The sequence below is a fragment of the Phyllobates terribilis genome, unplaced genomic scaffold, assembly GCF_046119375.1.
Source record: "Phyllobates terribilis strain yellow unplaced genomic scaffold, ASM4611937v1 Scaffold_1__5_contigs__length_1240528914, whole genome shotgun sequence".
NCBI lineage: Eukaryota > Metazoa > Chordata > Amphibia > Anura > Dendrobatidae > Phyllobates > Phyllobates terribilis.
The window spans coordinates 798,721,924-798,745,503 of NW_027362761.1; the positions used below are offsets into that span (position 1 = coordinate 798,721,924).

Below are 23,580 nucleotides of genomic sequence, written 5' to 3' on the forward strand. Positions count from 1 at the left end.
GCCCATGATCAGACAACCTTTTTTTTTTTTAAATTCTGGACAACCACTTGAACAATGGACAACTATAGATGAAGTCACATAAGAGAACATAAGATAAAAGTACATACCTCTTCTAACAGCACAGGCAGACCAAGCCTAATAGCATTCTCCAATGTCCGAAGGAAACCAGCATCAGTCAGCTTAATTATCTTCAAGCCATTCTTGGTTTCTTTGTTTCTGATCCAACGGTTGGCCTAACGTAAATAGTAGGTTTTAATTATGGTCTAGTTAATGGTGCCAATGAGCTATTTGCTATGCCAAATGTCTGCTGTTCCCATCTCAATGGGAATACAGTAGAAAGCGCAACATTTGATTTTTTACTATAAGAAGAAAGAGTAAATCTTAGATCTAGCTAATGTGCAGTTTAAGCTATTGTTCCCTTACAAGCAATGGCAGGCTAGGGAATATCTGACTGTGATGTCAGGTGATGACTATCACAAACACAAGAAAAATGACTGCCCCACTAATTATTCATAATTTCTTATATCGTACATGCCTCTAGTTCTGAAAACCTATAGGTGTTGGAGCATGCGTGATTATTTTCCCCATGGGTTCTCATAAAATCCTCAAAGTGCCCTGGAGGTATAGCCTGGACCTAATGATTTCTATTACCATTGTACTCAGGATCCTAGGGACAGGGGTTTCATATATAGCCATGTACATGGTGCCTTAGAACAGATTGCTGCATTACACTTTTTTTCCCCAGGGGCTATAGTTCAAATATATGATACCTGATCTTGTGGATCGATCATTAGGGGCCAACGCCTTCCACGAGTCACAAGGATGCCATTTTCAGTTGAGACAAGATCTCGAGGTAAGCCATCTGTATTCCACTGGCGAATTTCATAGGCATCACCCAAAATATTTATTAGGCTGAAATTTGAACTTATAGGAATGTCAAGTTCTTGGCATTTTGTAATCCAACAGTCTATAAGCTTGATGAAAGAAGCAAATAAAATAAGGTATACTGTATATACAATACCAGTAATAATGCTGCATTTAACATTATGAACGTCAACAATACTGTTATAAGTTATATTATTATGCAAGATTGTATAATTAAATTTTTTTCAGGATTGCAAGATGGAGGCATGACGCTGCAGAGCCAATCAACCAAATATTAACATTAATTATTTTAATGAGGACCTGTCAGTTGCTAAAAAAAAAACGAGTCAAGTATCTTGTAAAAATCCCTGAGCTCCCCTTATTCTCATGCTCTTTTCCATTTTGTGCTGTATCACTCTATTGCAGAGATCTTCACATTTTTGGCTTTAGGAATGCAATATGTGAAATCTCTGCTTGTAGTTCAACTGGCTGTTTCTCCAGAGTCTACTCTGGGGATGTGCACTTTCACCAATCTTAGACACTGCGAATCAGAGGGTCTAGAAGGGAGGGGTGATTAGCACCATCTGTGAGGGAGATGTGAAAAAGCATGTCCCCAGAGAAGACGCTAAAGCAATGCCCAGTTGAACTTCAAGCAGAGATTTCACATACTGCAATCTGAAAGAAAGAAATGTGAATATCTCTGCAATGGAGCGATGCAACACAAAATGGAAAAGAGAAGCAGAATCATGGATTTTTACTGTGACATATCCTCTTTAAAGCCCTAATTATTTAAAGGTGCTGTTCATTTGAAGAGGCTATACATACATGTAATACAATATATAAAATACAAGCAAGTACAATAAACATAAACTAACAGACTATTACAGAGGGGGAGAGGATATTGACCTCACAGGCTTACAAACTATAAGGTTTATGGAAAGTAAATACTAGCACTTATACAGCAGTTCTTAATAGTTATTATTTAGGCATAGATAACATTTCACTCAAGATGATTATTATGTGCTAAACACTATGGCCCTCGATTCATGATTTACGTTGGTTCAGAAATAATTTTTTTTGCACTCTTTTTGCACTGGTGAACTTTCTTCCAAATTGATAAAATATGGCACACATTGTTTGATGAATTGGTACAAATTCAACGATCCTTTTTTTTGTCTCTTTTGCTTTCTTTGCCTTTTTAGAATATAAAAGTTGCATGGCCCTCTTAATAAGCTATAACATGCCGCACACTAGTCTTTAACTGTACTGAAGTGCAACTGAGCAGAAATCTGGCAACATTTTGAAAAGTCACGAATGAGCAATTAGGCTGAGACATCCGGATAACTAAAACCACATGCACCAAGTAGAAAAAAGAAGACAAAACCAATTAAAGTTAACTTAAAAAATGTTGTAAATGAAATGAATAAGGCAGAAATGAAAAAAGTCACTATTAGATCCATTTTTACTCCAAAAAAAAAGGTGCAAAAGCAATGATGAATCAGCAGCCATTAGTGATGAGCGAGCGTGCTCGTTTAACCTTTTAAACGAGCATGCTCGGGTACTCGCCGAGTAGTTTCAAAGCTGTGACACAAGTAGGGATTGCCTGTTTGTCAGGCAATCCCTACATGTGTCAAAGATGTGTAACAGCCGCGACATATGCAGCCGTGGTGGCTGTAACTGAAATGCCGAGCACGCCGAAATTACTCCGCGAGTACCCGCGCGTGCTTGTTTAAAGGGTTAAACGAGCACACTGGCTCATCACTAGCAGCTATGCCTTACAAACTACCAGGAAAGTAGGTACTATACACTTCAGAGTTTTAAAGGGAACCTGTCAAGTGAATAAACGCTATTAACCTGCAGATATCGGATTAATCTAAGGGCCTGGCACCCGCACTTAGATCCCTGCTGCTGGGAGGAAATTACTTTATTCCCCCCAGCAGCTTTCGGGTTTCAGTCACGGGCGTGGTGCCGGCGCAGGTTCAGTCACCGCTCTGTGTGTATAGAGAACAGCGGCTGTTATTGCACCCCCTACACTGACTGACAGACGGACTTTAATGCTGAGCTGCTGTTAGTCAGGGCCAGGGCGCAGTTGCTGTGGCTGCTGTCTACACACAGAGATGTGACTGAACCCCCTCCGGCACCACACCCATGACTGAAACCCAAACACTACCGGGGGAATAAAGTTAATTTCCTCCTGCAGCCAACCCATTTCTTTTTTAGCATAATTTAATTAGAGAGTGAATTCTGTTAAGCATTTTGAAAATGTAGATTAATGTAGAATATACTAAACATCTTCTTTTGGGATGATAATAAAGTATGATAGTATTTATAGTATTTGTATCAGTAGAAGCTGTGCTTTTAATACTAATACGGTTGAAACTTCCTGAGGGGAGAGAGCAGTGTTATTTCTTGGCCAAGATTAAGATTGTTGTCAGACCGTCAACTTTATATCAGCATCAATTATATACTACAGCCATATCAATTTCTTATGTTTTACATTATTTGGATTATTAAAAAAAAGGACTCGGCAAACTAGATTATACTTGCATAAAAGAGTGTATATTATTAATAAAGTCTGATGCTATTTCTTTAGATATGACACCAAAAGAAAAGCATGATGGCCAAAGGGAAACCCAGAAAGGTAGTAATAAATTATGTGAAGTCTGATAGAACCTTGGGGAATTGAGAAGAAAGCTGCAGAAGTGAAGCATTGAATGAAAAACAAGTAATGTCTGAAACCTTAGTTCTGTGAACACCGCTATAACATCTCTTAAATAAGAACAAGTAACAGCATAGAAACAGGCGCTGTGGGTTAAAGTGGTTGAATAGCTTTGAAAAATCTTCTTCAAATACGCTTAAAGGGCTTGTCCACTACTAGGACAACCCCTTCTTAAACTAAATGTTCGGTCCTGATAAAATAATAAAGCCTATGCTCAACCTCCCGTGACGACTCCGTTCCAGCGGTGTCGGCACTCGCGGTCCCGGGGCTGTGATGTGGTGGAATGGTACGCGGAGCCCGGAGTTCAATCAGCACTGGTGTCACTGTCCCCGCCTTCGGACAAACTGAACTTGAAGAGGAAGTCTGGGATCAGGTGCAGCCCTGGCTTCCTCTTCATGTTCAAGTTGTACAAAGACGGGGACAGTGACACCAGCGCTGATTGGGCGCTGGGCACCACGTGTCATTCCACCACAATACAGCCCCGGGACCACGAGTTCTGACACCGCTGGAACGGTGCTTGCACGGGAGGTAAGTATAAGCTTTAGTATTTTATCGGGGCCAAACATTTAGTTTAGAGAGTAGTACCTTGTCTTGTTAACTACAAAAAAAGGCTGTAAAGCATGGAAGAAAAGTGGGACATGCCTGACTTGGAAAAACAATTGTACATTTTATAGTTTAGAACTCTAGATATTTCCATTTTTGTTTTAAGAATGAAAAAGTCCCTTTGATCAAGCATGACATCTGGTTATTCTTGAGGAATATGTTGAATGGCAAATGCACCTTTGATCAGTAGCTCACCCGGGATCCCTCTTCTGGCACCTCCAGCAAACAGCAAGTTTTGCTAAGGAAAGTTACAGCCAGCCATGTAATGTTACAAAGAGAGTCCCGAGAATGGCCGTCCATGGAAAATAAGGGCCGTGCAATGCTGCCAGAGCGGAAGCTGCTCCTCCAGAGACTCTGAGGAAAGGGGGCTCTGAAGTGTGATATTTTAGTTTTAGATATATAAATGTAAAAGTGAATCAATAGAACGCAAGACTTGTATGGCATAAAAAATCCTGTAAATTACCAGTGTGACATTTCATCTTATGTTATTAAAAGCCATTCCTATTAGAAGATACAGTATCTTCACTATAAATCCTGGGTGTAGCATAACTAAGAATCATCTCATTTACGGGTTTTTTATGTTTTCTTGATGGTGTCACATAAATTATCAAACGGGCAGAAAGTTGACATAGTTGAAAGATTAATCTTCAAAATATCATTTAGTAATAAGTCGCAGTGTGGCTACTGTGGGCATGATACATATTCTCAGGTCCTGTAGTGATGTTTAACGCTTCATGAGATCAGCCTAAGAGAAGAAGCCACATTGCAGAACATCAAACCTAGCCTAGGGAGATTCCAGTCTGACTAGGATGGATCTCAGGCTCACTATATGCCTCACTAACCAAAGAGTGCAGAATCTGAATGTACAACTCATCCCAGTGTGGCTGAAATACCAGGGAATATATTCAAACATTTTAAAAAAATTAATGCATATTATCGGATTAAATATTTGGATGGTGATCATTGCTGAAAGAGAGTTATCAGTAGAAACAACACATTAAATACTAGAAAATATAATTCCATGTAACAACAATAGAACAAATTTGTATGATGCAATATACTTTTTACCCACATAACTAAAAACGGAAATATGGCATACCTGTGGCGTAATTATCTAACTCATAAATGTCAAACTCTGGCCTGTAGGCCAAATCTGCTCCACAGTTCTGGTGTCGCGGGCCAAATATAACCACCCTATGTGGGGCCATTATACTGTATCGAGGACTTTGTGGGGACCATTATACTGTATACTGGTTGGCCCGCGACTTTGTCCAAGTTTTTCATTTTTGCCCTCTGTGTGTTTGAGTTTGACTTCCCTGGTCTAGCTCCACTGATTTTATTCAGGTGAAACTGTGCCTGCAGCCATGTAAACCATACTTGCCAATAGTCCTGCAGAACTGTCTCACTAAAACTGTCTGTACAAGCTTTATGGTTGGTGCTAACTTCCATTAAACAGTTTTCTCTGTGCAATTTAGTGGGTGGGACATAAAAAAATCAAGCAATTTAGGAATTGGTATTCAAATCTCAGTATTTATTGACTTGCTAATGGACTGCAACTTTAGGGGTTTTGAGTATTGAGGGTCAATTTAACCATGATAATAATGGAAAGTGTCTAATCTAAGGAAAAACTGTGTTTGTTGCTTATTAAAAGCACTCAGTAGTCCAAAGTGGGAGACCACCCTCTCTCTCCAATGCCCTTCTGCCCTAAAGCAGTGATTTCCAACCTTTCATAACCAAAGAGCCACATTTAGCTCTGACAGATGGTCACAAGCCAAATCCAGAGCCCTGCCAATAGTGACACCCAGAGCCCCCCATTACCTGTATAATGACAGCCAAAGCTTCCCCCTCAGAAATCACACTGATACTCTGTACCGCCTGGTCCTATAAGCAGCATACTTGCCACCAGGGGCTCCTAATTTATCTCCATTTGGTATTCTCGTATCAAGCACTCCAACCACACTACCATATCCAGCTTCAAGCATCTCCAATATCTGGTAGTAACATCCTATTTCCAGCTCACCATATTTATCTATCCACCCCCATGGGCCAGTATATACACCTCCAAATCTGCTCTTCTGTGTGGGCTTAGGCTATGTTCACACATGTTGGGTTTTTCAGCATTTTTTGCTGCAGATTTTTATGCAAATTTTCATCTGCGTTTTGCAGTACCAGCAAAGTCTATGAGAAACCAGAATTCTCTGTTCACACATCTTGTTTTCTTTTTGCTGCGTATTTTGTGCCTTGGTTGGGTTTTTGGAAAATAGAGCAAGTTACTTGTTTCAGCGTTTTTTCGCGTTTTTCAGCGTTTTTCACCCATTGGAAGTAATGGGTAGTGAAAAAAACGCTGAAAAAAACATGATGTGTTTTGCTATCAGGTTTTGCTGCATTTTTAGTGAAAATAAGCAAGTACAGCAGTATGTGAAACTCATTTAGTTTTGTGATTTTACCATCTTGTCTTGGTCACTGAGATGGTTGTTTGTATTAGGAGAGTTTAATTAAATTAGTGATGTGTAGAATCGTAAACATTAGCTGAGCTATGTGTGAGATTGAACAATTCCTGTGTCCCAGTGAGGTGGGAAATTGAACAATGCCTGTGCAACTGAATGGCAGACCACATAGTGTGAAAGTAAATAGTGTCATACAAACTCAATGCATTGCCAGTGTCTAAACTATTCCTGAACCTCCCCCAACGCCAAAACCAGAATGAGATTTTTTTTTTCACAGAACTTTATGTACATGCAAAAATAGAGACAGAAGGACAATGAAAACAATGCTGAAAAAATGCAGCAAAAAACACAGCAAAACCTGCGTTTTTGACACAGCTGATTTTCTGCCAGAGTTGGGTTTTGCTGCAGATTTGTGTCGCTAAAAAAAAAAACAACATGTGTGAACATATAATGAAAAGTCTGGAGACCTACTCTTCTTAGCTGTTTGCTAGACCTGGTCCTAATGCACTGTAAGGTAGCGCTATTCATCACGCTGGGGGTACTCGCTTCACTGGATCAATTAAAGCACACATGCAACGTTTTCCGGTAATATGAAGACCAACAGTTTATTACACATCATAAACCGCTCATAACATAGTCCATCTCAGTGACTTGCAGGAATGTTACACATGTATCCTAGAGCCTTTTCAGTGGCAGCTATGCCCGCTTGGCTTCAAATACAGACTTCAGCAAGGTACAGCAACAATATTCATTTAAAGCGCCAATTTACCTTTGCCGGGTCTCAGCTGATTCTATCAGCTCTGTTCTGCCACAGCTGTGGCTTTAAGGCTCCCCAGACGTAGTCTCCAGGCCACGTTCCTTCCAAGGCTACTGGTACCCCAGACACAGGGATCCAGCCTCTGCCTTCCAGGCTTCTTGCCTCACAAGGCCACGTGCCTTCCAAGGCTACTGGTATCCCAGACACAGGAATCCAACCTCTTGCCTTCCAGGCCTCTTGCCTCACCAGGCCTCTTGCCTTCCAAGGCTACTGGTATCCCAGACACAGGGATCCAGCCTCAGCCTTCCCGGCCTCTCTCTCTCAGTTTCAAAACCACCAGGATTTATATATCCTTTTGTGCACACAGGACCTGTGATGATGTCACAGTCACGTGATCAGTCACCTGAGGGGGAGGTAAATGGTCAGCCAGAACACACCCCCTGGACATTATAGCAATGCAGCAAGCCGCTGCATTACAGCACCAAGTTGGCAGAGATACGCAAAGCACATCTGGCTCCCGAGCCACAGGTTAGGGACCCCTGCTCTAAAGGGACATATAGAAAGGGGATATCTTATTGGCAAGAAAAAGAAATATAATCTTTGTAGTATTGAATATAACATGAAATATAAAAAGCTTGCAATGATAGAAGATGCATATGGACATTATAAGTCTTGGGGTTAATTTACATGCGTGTTCTTATGCACTATATTACTTTCAGTGGCGCAACACTAATAGCAGCAGTTGACAAGATGGGGCCCAAATTTCATCAACATCTACCCCCACCTGATGTTGAAATTTCAACAATATCTGCAGTCTCAGGAAGCAGATACAGTTGAAACCAATGGTGGAGTTGGGAGCAGTTTGTTCCCTCTTCCTATATTTAACATGTGTATCTAAGACCCAGCATAGCAGGCTCAATGACATCCTTAGATCATGCCTGCTGCATGGAAACTCATTCCACATTCTCAAGTCTTGAGCAGCGTATTAGTAGGATGGGGCCAGATGAGATCTTTTTAATTTTTAATTTTATTAGCCAGCACTAGTAGGGGTATGTGTGAGCATCATACTGTATGGTGGTGACTATGGGGGCATCATACTGTGTTGGGTGTCTGTGGGAGTATTATACTGTATTAGGGGCGGTGGGACCATCATACTGTGTGGGAGGGAAGAAGTGGGGGCTATCGTACTGTGTGGGGGAGGCTTTTAGGGCATTATACAGTGTTGGGTACTGTCATACTGTGTGCGGACTGTGGAGCGCCCTCATACTTTGTGTGGAGACTATAGGGACCATCATACATTTGTGAGAAGGCTAAGGGAGCTAACATACATTGTGGGCAGCTGTGTAAAGGATCATACTGTCTGGAGGGTAGACTGTGTGTTCCATCAAACTGTGTAGATAGCTTTGGGGGCCCATCATACAACGTGTGGAGCTGTGGGGGCATCATACCATGTGTGGAGCTGTTGGGGTATTATACTGTCTTATGTGAACTGCAAGGTCATCATACTTTGTGGTGGGGATTGTTATGGCATCATAATGTGCGTGGCCAGCACAGTGCAACTGGAGAAAGTGGAGATGAAACCGCTCTGCCAGTAGTAAAGATGAAGTAGTAAAAAATCTGAAAACAAAGACACGTTTTTATTTATCAATGCGTTTTGAAGTGCACCTGCTTCTTCATCAAGATAAACTACAGAAGTTTACTTTTCTAGTTGCACAAGAAATCTCCTTTTGTGGATCTGCAGTAGCCAGTCTTTTCAGCATTCACAGGGGTTGTGCCTTTCACAACCTTTGAAGGTGAGCATATTCTTTGCTTTCATTTATGTAATTTTAAATTTTATTTTACTCACTTATATAGCGCCATTAATTCCACAGCGCTTTACAGACATTATAAAGCCACATTGGCTCTCACAATCTAAATTCCCCATCAGTATGTCTTTGGAATGTGGGAGGGAAAACCGGAGTACCCGGAGGAAACCCATGCAAACACGGGGAGAACATACAAACTCCTTGCAGATGTTATCCTTGGTGGGATTTGAACCCAGGACCCCAGCGCTGCAAGGCTGCAGTGCTAACCACTGAGCCACCATGCTTCCATTTAACTTTTTAACCCAGATAAGACCCCATTGCACTCATTATCTTTCCAGTTTTTCATCATAATTGTAGGCCATCACAGTGTGAGGGGGATGTTGGGGCCCTCTTACTGTGTAGGAGGGCCAAGGGGGCCAACATAGTGTGTGAGGCCTGTGGGGGCCATCATACACAGTGTGTATGTAAAGGGGCGAGGGCTGTGGGGGCATTATACTTTATATAGGAGGGTGTAGGGGCATCATACAGTGTGGTGGAAACTGTAGGGTCATCATACTTTGTGGGGGATGTTGTGGCCATCATCCTACATAGGAAGGCTGAGGGGGCAAACATAGTATGTGGGGCCTGTGGGGGTCATCAGACAGCATGAGCGTGTGTGGAAGGGTTGTGGGGGCATTATACTGTTTGTGTTACGATTATGGTGGAGCACAGCTGGAATCCATGGCCGCAGGAGCATGAACAGGGAAAAGAATGTAGTAGTAGAAGTCCTTGGAAGTAGCAACAGGAGTTGTAGGAACAATGCAGAGTTGAGTAGGAACAGTCTGGGTAAGTCAATTCTCAGGAGTTGGAGACTGGAACTAGACTAAAAGCTAGACACAATATTCAAGTAATGAATGAGAGTTCCATGTGGCCATAAGTAGGTCCAAACAGGAAACAAGATGGCCTCCACAGGTTTAACATTGGCCGTCTTACTTCAGGGCGATTGCAGAAACATAATAGCAACCTCCAGTGGTAAGGAGTGTAAATGCAGCACAATTTATCAAGATGAATTATAGCAGCCAGTAGTGATCAATCAGCAAAAAGACAACATAATCCCGACAGGGAGGTTCTAGGGGCATTATACTGTGTTGGGGGGCTGTGGGAGCTAAAATACTGTGTGGGGGATTTATGGGGGCACTAAACTGTGTGGGGCCATCAGACTGTATGTGGGCATTATACTGTGGGGAGATCATATTGTGTCGGGGGCATAATACTGCCTCAATGTGTGTAAGAGCATTGTGGGTCATCATACTGTGGGGGATCATGATAGGAGCGTCATAATAGGTGTGGGGTAACTGGTGCGTCATCATACTGTGTGTGGAGTACTGTAGGGACAACATACTGTGTAGAAACTGTGGGGCATTATATTGTGTTTGGGGCACTGTGGCAGAATTATACTGTGTTGGGGGCATCATATTATGCGTATGTAGGGTATTGTGGGGTAAGGTACTGCGGAGATATCATACTGTGTGTGGGGGGCCATCATACTCTATGGGCACCTTGAAAGAGGTATCATAGCAAGTGAGAACATTTAGGAGCTTCTTTAGGGGCAAAATTACTGTGTAAGTACTGCAATACATGTCCCTCTCCCTGTCTTTAAAAGTTCTGAGGCATCATGGGGCCCAATTAGGACTTTTGCTATAGGGCCCCATGATTTCTATGTATAACCCTAATTACTATATATAATAATATACAGTATTTGTTTTGAAATTTGCATTCTTAAATCATTTAAATGGAACATTGAAGGATATATAATTGTTTCATAAAGGAAAATAACTTTCTTGCACCTACTGAAAATGAAGCAAGAAAATATACTTACCAGTTGTCTATAGACAGCAGTAAAAGCACCAAAATAGGCAACACATGCAGCAGCGATGAAAACATTTCCAATAACATTTGAGATCTCTTCTTGAAAACTCTCAATGCTTTCTTTCCACCGAATCTGTTCATCGCCTAGTGCTGCTGTCAGCTTTCCAGCCCGGTTAAGTCGTGCTTGTGTGAGGGCCATGGTTTTTGCTAAAACAAGGAATATAAGCTTTTAAAGGGGTATTTCCATCTTCAAGATCCTAACCCAATATGTAGTAGGTGTAATAATAATAATATTATTAAATACCTTCAATTAGAAAAGTAGCACAGTTTTTCTGATTTGCTATGTCTCTTTCCTCATGTGCAGGTATTGTGTGGCACCCCAGGGGTCTGGTTTTCCACAGTAATGTAATGTTATGTCTGAGAGCAGGTGGGAGGTCCTTTGGTCAGGGATCCTGTGCATGCCACACCTCCTGCCCAGTCTTGGGAGGGGAAGGACTTCCCCTGTATAAACCCTGGGCTGAGGCAGGGTTAGTCAGTCAAGGAGAGTAGAGACAAGAAACAGCAGAAGCAATACTACTACGAGTCAGGGGCTGGCAGCTGCAGAGCTCGCCCTGACTGAGAAGCTTTCTTACCGGACCCGGCGTCCGAGGCTGTGGGGACTAACTCTTACCCAGCAGCAGAAGCCGACCGGCAGGGGATTTCAGGTCCTCAGGCCCAGAAACCCGAAGGCACGGTCACACGCGTGGGACCAGCACCGCCATCGTGGAGCGGAAGCCATTAGAAGGCCCCGAGTCACCGGCCATACGGGTGAGCACCACACGGTACACTCAGGGACGTGGGCTACTTATATCCGTTTCTAGCAAGGTAGCCAGAAGAGTACAGTCAGTTTGGGAGGCCTACAACTCCGCCTGGCCAGGGGAGATCCCATCTGCTCAAGGACTGACCAGGCCCCGTTCACTAGCAAGTACTCCGGGAGGGTCTATCGTTGTTACCAGTAAAGACCCTGAATTACACCGCACCGTCTCTGAGTGGTTCCTGCTACCCCCATCATCCACATCTGCTGCCCTGAGGCCATACCCCTCCCGTTGGGTGTTATACCATCTACGCTGCACCATCCATCCACCGGCCTCAGCGGACTGTCCTGCAGCGGCAGCTCCATAGCTGCATTCAACGGGTGGCGTAGTCGTCCTACATCTACCGCTGTTACATCGCCGCTCAGTTTGACTCCCTGGGCACGGACCGGGTCACCGCCACGAGACTACAACCCTCAAGAGATCCGGCTCCGGGTAAGCTCCCGCGTGCGCAACGCAGCGCGACACAGGCCCAGGGGCGCGTCAACTTTGGCGTAGTCGGCAGGATTTCGTGCCCGCAACCACCGGGTACTGCGTGCCTGAAAAAGAGACTTTTCAAACTTACCTGTGGTGAAGATTCCCGCCATCCGGCGCCATCTTCAGCCTTCTTCCCGCCATCGGTGAAGTTTCCCGCCATCCGGCGCCATCTTCTGCCTTCTTCCCGCCATCCGTGGAGTTTTCCCGCCATTGGACGCCATCTTGAGGACGCCGCGCGGGAAGAAGAGGGGCGTGGACTCCGAAAGCGCGCGAGAACTGAAGCCCCGCCTCACGTCCGGACGTTGCGTAAGGTCCTGGAAGGAGCCCAGCAGACGCCGACGTCACAGGAGCACGACGGAAGGTCCTCAACCCTGACGATCCACTGCGGAGCCGCGGCCTACGGAACAGGATCATCGCAAGGTAGGCCACGGTCCACTAGGGGGGAGGAAGATGTCGGATACGGAGGAGAGCTTCACTGCCTCAACCCCCAGGAAAAAGATCACCAGGCCCATCGAACTGGCGCGACAGATATGTGGGAGGACGTCCAGTCTTGCCTGTGGTACTGGATGGCATTCCCATGAGTGCCCTACTGGACACCGGGTCACAGGTCACCACCATCCCGTACGTGCTCTTTAAGCAGTACTGGAATGACTCGGATATTACCCGCTACCCTGACGACGACTTGAGTATCATCGCCAGCAATGGCCAGCCCGTGCCACAGATCGGATTTAAAGAGGTGACCATCAAAATCGGTAGAGTCGAACTGGCAGCACAGGGACTGATCATTGTAGATATTGACAAACACGAGAGTCACCCAAAAATAACTCTAGGAACTAATGTAATTGAAAATTGTCTTGCAGAGGTGATTTTCCTTTTACAGCAGGTTGCCAAGAACGCCAGCTCCGGCGAGCAGCGGGTGCTCCAGAAAGAGATCCGGGCACTGATGCGACGGCAACAGGTGGAACTCTCCGGCGGTGAGATTGGTAGCGTAAGAATGTGTGACCCTTTTCCTATTGCCATGCCCCCAAAAAGTGAAATGATGATTTGGTGCCGGGCAGCTATTGGTCTGAGAGGTAGAGATTACCAGGCAATGGTAGAACCAGTTTACTCGGACAGTAGGCCCACCATTTTGACAGCACGGGGGGTGGTTGATGTACGCCATGGGAGGGTGCCCGTTCGCATAATAAATATCGGGGAGAGGGAAGTGTACCTGCCCCGGTATGCCACGCTAGCCAAATTATATACCATTAACCAAAATTCTATACAATCTGTGGAACCCTTGCCTCCATCTCACCCGGAGGAAGGTAACGGCTCTAAGAAAAACATGGAGGACTGGTGTCAGCAACTACATCTGGGTACTGACTCCACTCCCGCACACCAGAAACAAGGAGTCTATCGGGTGGTTCAGGAGTACGAGAGAGTGTTCAGTAAACACCCGTTAGACTTCGGGCGAGTCAAGGGGGTAGAACACCACATCCCCACGGGAGACCATCCTCCCATAAAAGAGAGGTATCGACCCGTACCCCCTGCCCACTACCAACACGCCAAGGGGATGCTTAGAGACATGAAGGAGGCTGGGGTGATCAGGGATAGCTGTAGCCCCTGGGCAGCTCCACTAGTCTTAGTCCGAAAGAAAGACAACACCATGAGGATGTGTGTAGATTACCGGAAAATCAATCGTATCACACACAAGGATGCGTACCCCTTACCAAGGATAGAGGAGTCATTGGCTGCTTTAAGATCTGCTAACTTCTTCTCTACCTTGGATCTCACTAGCGGGTACTGGCAGGTTCCTGTAGCAGAGGCGGACCGGGAGAAGACCGCATTCACCACCCCGATGGGACTTAGCGAGTTCACCTGCATGCCGTTCGGACTCTGCAACGCACCGGGAACCTTCCAACGACTAATGGAGTGTTGTCTGGGCCACAGAAACTTCGAGACGGTCCTGTTGTACCTGGACGATGTCATCGTATATTCCAAGACGTATGAGGACCACCTGAAACACCTGGCGGAAGTGTTCGAAGCTCTGGCAAGTTACGGCCTAAAGGTGAAACCCTCCAAGTGTCACCTCCTGAAACCAAAGGTGCAGTACCTGGGACACGTGGTGAGCGCTGACGGAGTGGCTCCCGACCCTGATAAGATCACCGCAATTAAGGAATGGCCAAGCCCCTCCAGCGTAAAAGAAGTGCGGCAGTTCCTCGGGTTGGTAGGCTACTACCGAAGGTTTATTCCCGGTTTCACCAAAAAGGCAGCACCTATGCAGGACCTCCTGATAGGCCAGTCCCGGAAGGCCAAGAACCAGAAGCCGCCCTTCAAATGGGAGGAGCTGGAAGAAGAGTCCTTCCGCCAGCTGAAGATGGCCCTCACGGGGGACGAAATCCTGGCGTACCCGGATTATAGCCAGCCCTTTATCCTCTACACCGACGCCAGTAACATCGGGCTAGGAGCCGTACTGTCCCAGATCCAGCAGGGGAAGGAACGAGTAATTGCCTACGCCAGCCGAAAACTGCGACCCACCGAAAGGAACCCCGAGAATTACAGCTCATTTAAGTTAGAGTTCCTGGCCGTAGTATGGGCAGTCACCGAGCGCTTTAAGCATTACCTCGCTTCTTCCCGGTTCACCGTGTACACGGATAACAACCCGTTGACACACCTGGACACGGCAAGACTCGGTGCCCTGGAGCAGAGGTGGATGGCCCGTCTGTCCAACTACGAGTTCACAATCAAATACCGGGCAGGACGCTCCAATACCAACGCGGACGCCCTGTCCAGGATGCCCAACCTGCCGGACGGAGGAGAAGATCCGGAGGGACTGGAAGAAGTTGAACTCCCTGCATTCCACCGTCATGGGACTATCCAGTATTCCCACCGGGTAAGGAGTAAGCAGGCTGCTACGTTGAACCCCTTACCCCACTACAACTGGGCGGAAACGCAAGACAGCGACCCTGCCGTCCGACTGGTGAAGGAGATGCTGACTCGGCCGGAGGCTCGCCTTGAACCAGACGCTCCGGAGGAAGCCAAACAACTATGGGCAGAGAAGAGTCGACTGTTCCTCTACAAAGGGAAGTTGTGCCGCAGAATGGTTAACTCCCGGACGCATGAATTACTCTGGCAAGTAGTGGTGCCACGAAGAGACGCAGCCATGGTGATGGAGGCATACCACGACGGAGCTGGACACTTCGGGTGGAAGAAGCTGGAGTTCCTGCTGCGCGAGCGGTTCCACTGGGTAGGCATGAGGGGAACCATCGAGAAGTGGTGCAGAGACTGTGGCCCGTGCAACCTGAGAAGGAAGGACCGTGCCAGCCAGAAGACTCCCCTGCAGTCCATCGTCACCCGGCAACCGTTGGAACTGGTAGCCTTGGATCATGTAAAACTGACCCCAAGCAGAAGTGGCTACGTCTACGCGTTAACCATAGTGGATCATTACTCCCGGTTTCTGGTTGTCGTCCCCGTCAAGGACTTAACGGCTCAAACAGCAGCTAGAGCCTTCCAGCAGCACTTTTGCCGTCCACACGGGTACCCGGACCAAGTGCTGACGGACCAGGGACCTGCCTTTGAAGCCGAGGTCTTCCAGGAATTCTGCAATCTGTATGGCTGCCGGAAGATAAGGACGACACCCTACCATCCGCAAACTAATGGACTTTGTGAGAAAATGAACCAGGTGGTAATGGATCTTCTAAAAACGTTGCCCCTGGAAGAACACAGTCTGTGGCCTGAGAAGTTGCCCGATCTGGTGGACCTATACAACCACATCCCGGTAGGTTCCACCAACTGTACCCCGGCTTACCTAATGAGGGCAAGACCTGGTAAGTTACCTGTTGACCTGGAAATGGGAGTCCTGACACCCGAGGACACTTCACCAGAAACAGACTGGGACACAGAGAGGCAGCAGCAGTACCGGAGAGTACAGGAGAGCGTGGAGCGAAGTCTCTGTCAGGCTAGGGAAAGACAAGAGAAAACTTACAACCAGTATGCTCCCGCTGTTCCCCTGGTACCCGGAGAGCAGGTCTTGAAGAGGAAGAGACGGCTCCACAAGTTGGATGACCAGTGGGAGAAGGACCCGTACACCGTACTGCCCTCAAGCCACGAGAACCCGAAGGTTTGTACCATCAGTAAAGACGGAGGGGAAACCACAGCCATTGTATCCCGGGACCACCTGAAGAAGTGTCCCGAACAACTGAGGAACCCTGAAGAGGAACAAGAAGACCATCGACCCGTAGAGGAAAGGGAAGATATGGTTAGTACTGTGCTCGGGGACTTCCCTCGGTCTTGGACTCAAGTCAATGGTGCAGTTGTGGTACCCGTACTCACCTTCCTCCAACCAGCATCCCAAGCACCTACGGAGCAACAGGTAGAGCTGGAAGAACAGCCGGTCCAGGAGGCAGAAGACTCCACACAAGCAGAACAGGAGGATCAACCCTCTGCTTATAGTGAGCCTGCCGTACCCCTAGTGAGACAAAGAGCCGGTAGACAGCTGCCCAGTTTACCCTTGACAGCTCCTACACCCTGTAGTTCAGGGCCAGACAGTCAGCTCCGTAGGTCCACTAGGGCCACTAGAGGCCAGTTACCCGCACGCTGGAGGATTTGAAGTGTATAAATTGTTTTATTTATGTTTATCTGTGTATTGTTGCTTGTGTATAATTTTGTGTTTCCAGTTATTTTTAGGAATCCTTGGTGGATTTACCGGGAATCCTTGTACATAGTTGGAGCGTAACCCAGGATGGACTAGAGACTGTTAAGGACTCGGGGTAGGACAGACCCCTACCTGGTTACGTCTCCCTGTTTTGGTGAAATGGACACCTTGCTTTCTTCAAAGACTACACCCGGTTACGGACATGCCGTGACCACCTTTATGTGTTTCTTCTTATTGTACTATTATTGTTGTTATATCTTGTTATGTTTTTTTTCTAAAATATGTTTAGTCCCGGAGTACTAAATTTCACTAGGGGGGAATGTGGCACCCCAGGGGTCTGGTTTTCCACAGTAATGTAATGTTATGTCTGAGAGCAGGTGGGAGGTCCTTTGGTCAGGGATCCTGTGCATGCCACACCTCCTGCCCAGTCTTGGGAGGGGAAGGACTTCCCCTGTATAAACCCTGGGCTGAGGCAGGGTTAGTCAGTCAAGGAGAGTAGAGACAAGAAACAGCAGAAGCAATACTACTACGAGTCAGGGGCTGGCAGCTGCAGAGCTCGCCCTGACTGAGAAGCTTTCTTACCGGACCCGGCGTCCGAGGCTGTGGGGACTAACTCTTACCCAGCAGCAGAAGCCGACCGGCAGGGGATTTCAGGTCCTCAGGCCCAGAAACCCGAAGGCACGGTCACACGCGTGGGACCAGCACCGCCATCGTGGAGCGGAAGCCATTAGAAGGCCCCGAGTCACCGGCCATACGGGTGAGCACCACACGGTACACTCAGGGACGTGGGCTACTTATATCCGCTTCTAGCAAGGTAGCCAGAAGAGTACAGTCAGTTTGGGAGGCCTACAACTCCGCCTGGCCAGGGGAGATCCCATCTGCTCAAGGACTGACCAGGCCCCGTTCACTAGCAAGTACTCCGGGAGGGTCTATCGTTGTTACCAGTAAAGACCCTGAATTACACCGCACCGTCTCTGAGTGGTTCCTGCTACCCCCATCATCCACATCTGCTGCCCTGAGGCCATACCCCTCCCGTTGGGTGTTATACCATCTACGCTGCACCATCCATCCACCGGCCTCAGCGGACTGTCCTGCAGCGGCAGCTCCATAGCTGCATTCAACGGGTGGCGTAGTCGTCCTACATCTACCGCTGTTACATCGCCGCTCAGTTTGACTCCCTGGGCACGGACCGGGTCACCGCCACGAGACTACAACCCTCAAGAGATCCGGCTCCGGGTAAGCTCCCGCGTGCGCAACGCAGCGCGACACAGGCCCAGGGGCGCGTCAACTTCATGACGTTAGGTATTCATGGTTACGACCATTAGCAACTATCTAATACTATATCAGTGGTCATAACCATGGATACCTAAGGTCCTGCAATACCTGCACATGAGGAAAGAGACATAGCGAATCAGAAAAACTATACAACATTTCTAATTGTAGATATTTGCTAATATTATTATTATTATTACACCCACTACATATTGGGATAGGATCTTGGAGATGGCAATACCCCTTTAAATGAACACAAATTATTTAGAAAATAGAGATACATAAATGATGAAAAAATAAATCCTTATATATAATGAAAATAATTTCCTTATTTTATAAATAACTATTATCTAAGAAAAACAATCAGAAGAGTAAAAGTATGTTGATGTGTAGCATTTTGATGTGTTTTTTTTCTGCATGAAAAATTAAGGCTCTAGAATAACCATAGCAGAAATTACGCACATTTTTAGTGCTTTTGTAATGCATTTTTATGTGTTTCCGGTGTGTTTTGTTGTGTGGTTTTTTGTGTCAAGCCATTTTGATCTCAATGTGGAAAATCTTCAGTAAATACACTGAAAGCAATTTTCACAAACGAACCACATGTCAAAAAATGCAAGGAAACTATGCATTGTGTGAATAATCTCATTGTTTATACTGTAAAATTATGTGTCTTTTCCACATTGAAAAAATGCATCAAGAACGCTAAGTGTGAACAAGCCCTAATTTTATTTCTGTGTCTTGATAAGACATTAATCAGAACAATAGAAGGGTGGTCCACTACATAATATTTTCAGTTAATTTCTGTAAAATACCAAGATATACAACTTACTCAGATATATTAATGTTAATTAATAAAGAGGTTATTGTCTCCAGATTTCAGCATTGGCCTTAGGTCCGATCAGCTCCACTTCCGGCTTGTGTTTAATACAAGAGAAAGCTTATTGTGCCAGACATGTCATCAGTACTGAATGTGAAGCACCTGCCTGATTGGCTCATTTAAATGGCTAAGCCAGACCCCTTCTCTATCTATGGATTGTACCTAACACAGATAGGACCTGGCTTAGATATTGAAAGGAGCAAATGAGCTAGCCCCCTTCACACACATCACCATTCATGTGCCGACACAGGAATAAATTGTATATCTCTATGTTTTACACAAATATAACGATACTCTAATGATAGTGGATAACTTTTTAAAGGTAGTGTAGGTGAATAACATCTATTATTGTTTTTGGCATGGATTGCTAACCAATGTCTGTCCGTTATTAAATTATGCCTTTTGCTGCCATTTAATATATTTGGTACAGCCGTCATAGCTATTTGATGGCCAGCTATTATGTCATAATATTACATGTGTTTACATATTTACATGAATGGAGGTTGTTTTTTTTTTTGTTTTTTTTTAGGGGGGGGGCAATAGCTTCTTGGTACCGCTCTGCTTTTTACTGAAACAGCATTGCCTAGGAAAGCTTGCACACACCATTACAGATCTTTATATACAGTACAGACCAAAAGTTTGGACACACCTTCTCATTTAAAGATTTTTCTGCATTTTCATGACTATGAAAATTGTACATTCACACTGAAGGCATCAAAACTATGAATTAACACGTGGAATTATATACTTAACAAAAAAGTGTGAAACAACTGAAAATATGTCTTATATTCTAGGTTCTTCAAAGTAGCCACCTTTTGCTTTGATGCCTGCTTTGCACACTCTTGGCATTCTCTTGATGAGCTTCAAGAGGTAGTCACCGGAAATGGTCTTCCAACAATCTTGAAGGAGTTCCCAGAGATGCTTAGCACTTGCTGGCCCTTTTGCCTTCACTCTGCGGTCCAGCTCACCCCAAACCATCTCGATTGGGTTCAGGTCTGGTGACTGTGGAGGCCAGGTCATCTGGCGTAGCACCCCATCACTCTCCTTCTTGGTCAAATAGTCCTTACACAGCCTGGAGGTGTGTTTGGGGTCATTGTCCTGTTGAAAAATAAATGATGGTCCAACTAAACGCAAACCGGATGGAATAGCATGCCGCTGCAAGATGCTGTGGTAGCCATGCTGGTTCAGTATGCCTTCAATTTTGAATAAATCCCCAACAGTGTCACCAGCAAAGCACCCCCACACAATCACACCTCCTCCTCCATGCTTCACGGTGGGAACCAGGCATGTAGAGTCCATCCGTTCACCTTTTCTGCGGCGCACAAAGAGACGGTGGATGGAACCAAAGATCTCAAATTTGGACTCATCAGACCAAAGCACAGATTTCCACTGGTCTTTTGTCCATTCCTTGTGTTCTTTAGCCCAAAAAAGTCTCTTCTGCTCGTTGCCTGTCCTTAGCAGTGGTTTCCTAGGAGCTATTTTACCATGAGGGCCTGCTGCACAAAGTCTCCTCTTAACAGTTGTTGAAGAGATGTGTCTGCGGCTAGAACTCTGTGTGGCATTGACCTGGTCTCTAATCTGAGCTGCTGTTAACCTGCGAGTTCTGAGGCTGGTGATTCGGATAAACTTATCCTCAGAAGCAGAGGTGACTCTTGGTCTTCCTTTTCTGGGGTGGTCCTCATGTGAGCCAGTTTCTTTGTAGCGCTTGATGGTTTGTGCAACTGCACTTGGGGACACTTTCAAAGTTTTCCCAATTTTTCTCACTGACTGACCTTCATTTCTTAAAGTAATGATGGCCACTCATTTTTCTTTACTTAGCGGCCTTTTTCTTGCCATAATACAAATTCTAACAGTCTATTCAGTAGGACTATCAGCTGTGTATCCACCAGACGTCTGCACAACACAACTGATGGTCCCAACCCCATTTATAAGGCAAGAAATCCCACTTATTAAACCTGACAGGGCACACCTGTGAAGTGAAAACCATTTCCGGTGACTACCTCTTGAAGCTCATCAAGAGAATGCCAAGAGTGTGCAAAGCAGTCATCAAAGCAAAAGGTGGCTACTTTGAAGAACCTACAATATAAGACATATTTTCAGTTGTTTCACACTTTTTTGCTAAGTATATAATTCCGCATGTGTTAATTCATAGTTTTGATGCCTTCAGTGTAAATGTACAATTTTCATAGCCATGAAAATACAGAAAAATCTTTAAATGAGAAGGTGTGTCCAAACTTTTGGTCTGTACTGTACATATATAAAAAAACCTGTCAATTTACATTAAATCATTCAAATATTTTACAATACCTTCCCTCTATGCTGAGATATTTTTTGCAGGTATGTAAACAAGTTACCATATGCTTTGATGTTTACATACAATGCCTTGAAAAAGTGTTCACACCCTGTGAACTTTTTTACATTTTTTCACGTTACAACCACAGACTTAAATGTATTTTATTGGGATTTTGTGTGATATACCAACACAAAGTAGCATGTGAATTGTAAAGGATACATGATTTTCTAAATATTATAAAAATATATATCTGGAAATAGTGACGTTCGTTTTGATTTCTACCCCCAAGTCAATATTTTGTAGGACCACCTTTTGACTGCGATTACTGAAGCAAGTCTTTTTGGGTATGCATCTTCCAGCTTTGCACATCTAGAGACTGAAATTTTGATCATTCTTCTTTGCAAACTAACTCTAGCTCAGTGAGATTGGATAGAGAGCGTCCGTGAACAGCAATTTTGAAGTCTTGCCACAGATTCTCAATGAGATTTAGGTCCGGACTGTGTCTGGGCCATTCAAACACATTAATATGCGTTACTCTGAACCATTCCAATGTAGCTCTAGCAGTTTGTTTAGGGTCATTATTCTGCTGCAGGGAGAACTTACACCCCAGTCTCAAGTCTTTTGCAGCCTCTAGCAGGTCTTCCTCCAAGATTGCCCTGTATTTTACTCCATGCAAGTTCCCATCAACTCTGACCAACTTCCCTGTCCCTGCGGAAGAAAAGCATTCCTACAGCATAATGCTGCCACACTATGTTTGATGGTGGGGGTGGTGTTTTCAGGGTGATGTGCAGCGTTAGTTTTCCACCACGCATAGTGTTTTACATTTAGCCCAAAAAATTCTACTTTGGTCTCATCTGACCACAGCATTTTCTTTCACATGCTAGCTGTGTCCCTTACATGTTCTTTGTAAAATGGGACTTCTTGTGGCTTGTCTCAAAAAAATGGCTCTCTTTGTCACTCTTACAAAAAGGCCATATTTGTGGTATATACAATCAATAGTTGTCCTTTGGACAAATTCTCCCACCTGAGCTGTGGATCTCTGCAGCTCCTCCAGAGTGACCATGGGCACCTCAACTGCTTCTCTATTTAATGCTCTCCTTGCTTGGGTTGTCTATTTAGGTGGACGGCCAAGTCTTGGTAGGTTTGCATTTGTGCCATACTCCTTCCATATTTGGATGATGGATTGAACACTGCTCTGTGAGTTTGGGCTATTTTTTTTATAACCAAACTTTGTTTTACTCTTCTCCACAACTTTATCTCTGGCATGGCTGACGTGCACTTTAGTTTGCATGATGCTTTTTGATCCCTAATGTTCACAAACAAACCTCTGAGGTCTTCACAGAACAGCTGTACTTATGCAGAGAATAAATTACACAAAAGTGGGCTTAACTTGCTAATTATGTAACTTCTGGTAGCAATTGGTCACTCAGGATTTTATTTAGGGACTTCAGACTACAGGTGTCACGGGGGTGTCAGAGGTGACAGACAGTCGCCCTGCAATTAGTTGCAGGAGGTCTCTACATTTGGCATTACAGACATCTTCTTAGTGGTAGTCTCTAGGACTAGAGATGAGCGTTGTTCTACTCGAACTGTTCGCCAATCTCAAATTCGAGCTGTTTTGGGCGGTGTTCGAGCCGGTCGGCGAACACGAACAATTTGAGAAAAATTCGGCTGTTCGAGGTTATGTTCGATAACTGTTCGTGCACCAAAATCATAACTGGATTTTTTCTCAGTAATGATGAAAATTAATGTTAATACGCAGTTTGAGTGTACAGCGGGGCGGGGGGAGGGGCAGGGGATGGATCTCTGCAGGAACAATGAAGATCTCCATTTTTTTTTCTCTTTCCCGCATTTGCAGTGGGGAGGTGCAATCTGTCAGCCTATCAGCAGCGCACACACGGAGCGAAGTGCTTTTTTTCACACAAGCAAGGGCATGTGTGATTGGCAGTGTATGTCACATGTCCTTGCCCTATAAGACCAAGCCATTTTCCCCGTCGCCACCATTTTCTCACTGCTGCAGCTGCGTGTTAGACGGCACCGCTGTTGCTGTGTGTGCTATACCTTGTTAATTTCAAGCCAATTTTCGCACAAATATACAGATAGCTTGGGAGTAGGGAATAGTTGTGATTGCAGT

The 23,580-nt window shown here is 45.2% G+C and overlaps 1 protein-coding gene across 1 annotated transcript in view; it reads right to left on the reverse strand.

The window, feature by feature from the left end:
- DNAH6 (dynein axonemal heavy chain 6) overlaps positions 1-23,580 on the reverse strand; it is a 493,878-nt gene that overhangs the window by 204,836 nt on the left and 265,462 nt on the right. The window contains exons 54-56 of the mRNA XM_073637077.1: positions 11,054-11,250; positions 771-974; positions 108-233 (exon numbers count right to left, since the gene is read on the reverse strand). Of these exons, the coding sequence (XP_073493178.1) occupies positions 108-233; positions 771-974; positions 11,054-11,250 (527 nt within the window). The remainder of the gene's footprint in view (positions 1-107; positions 234-770; positions 975-11,053; positions 11,251-23,580) is intronic.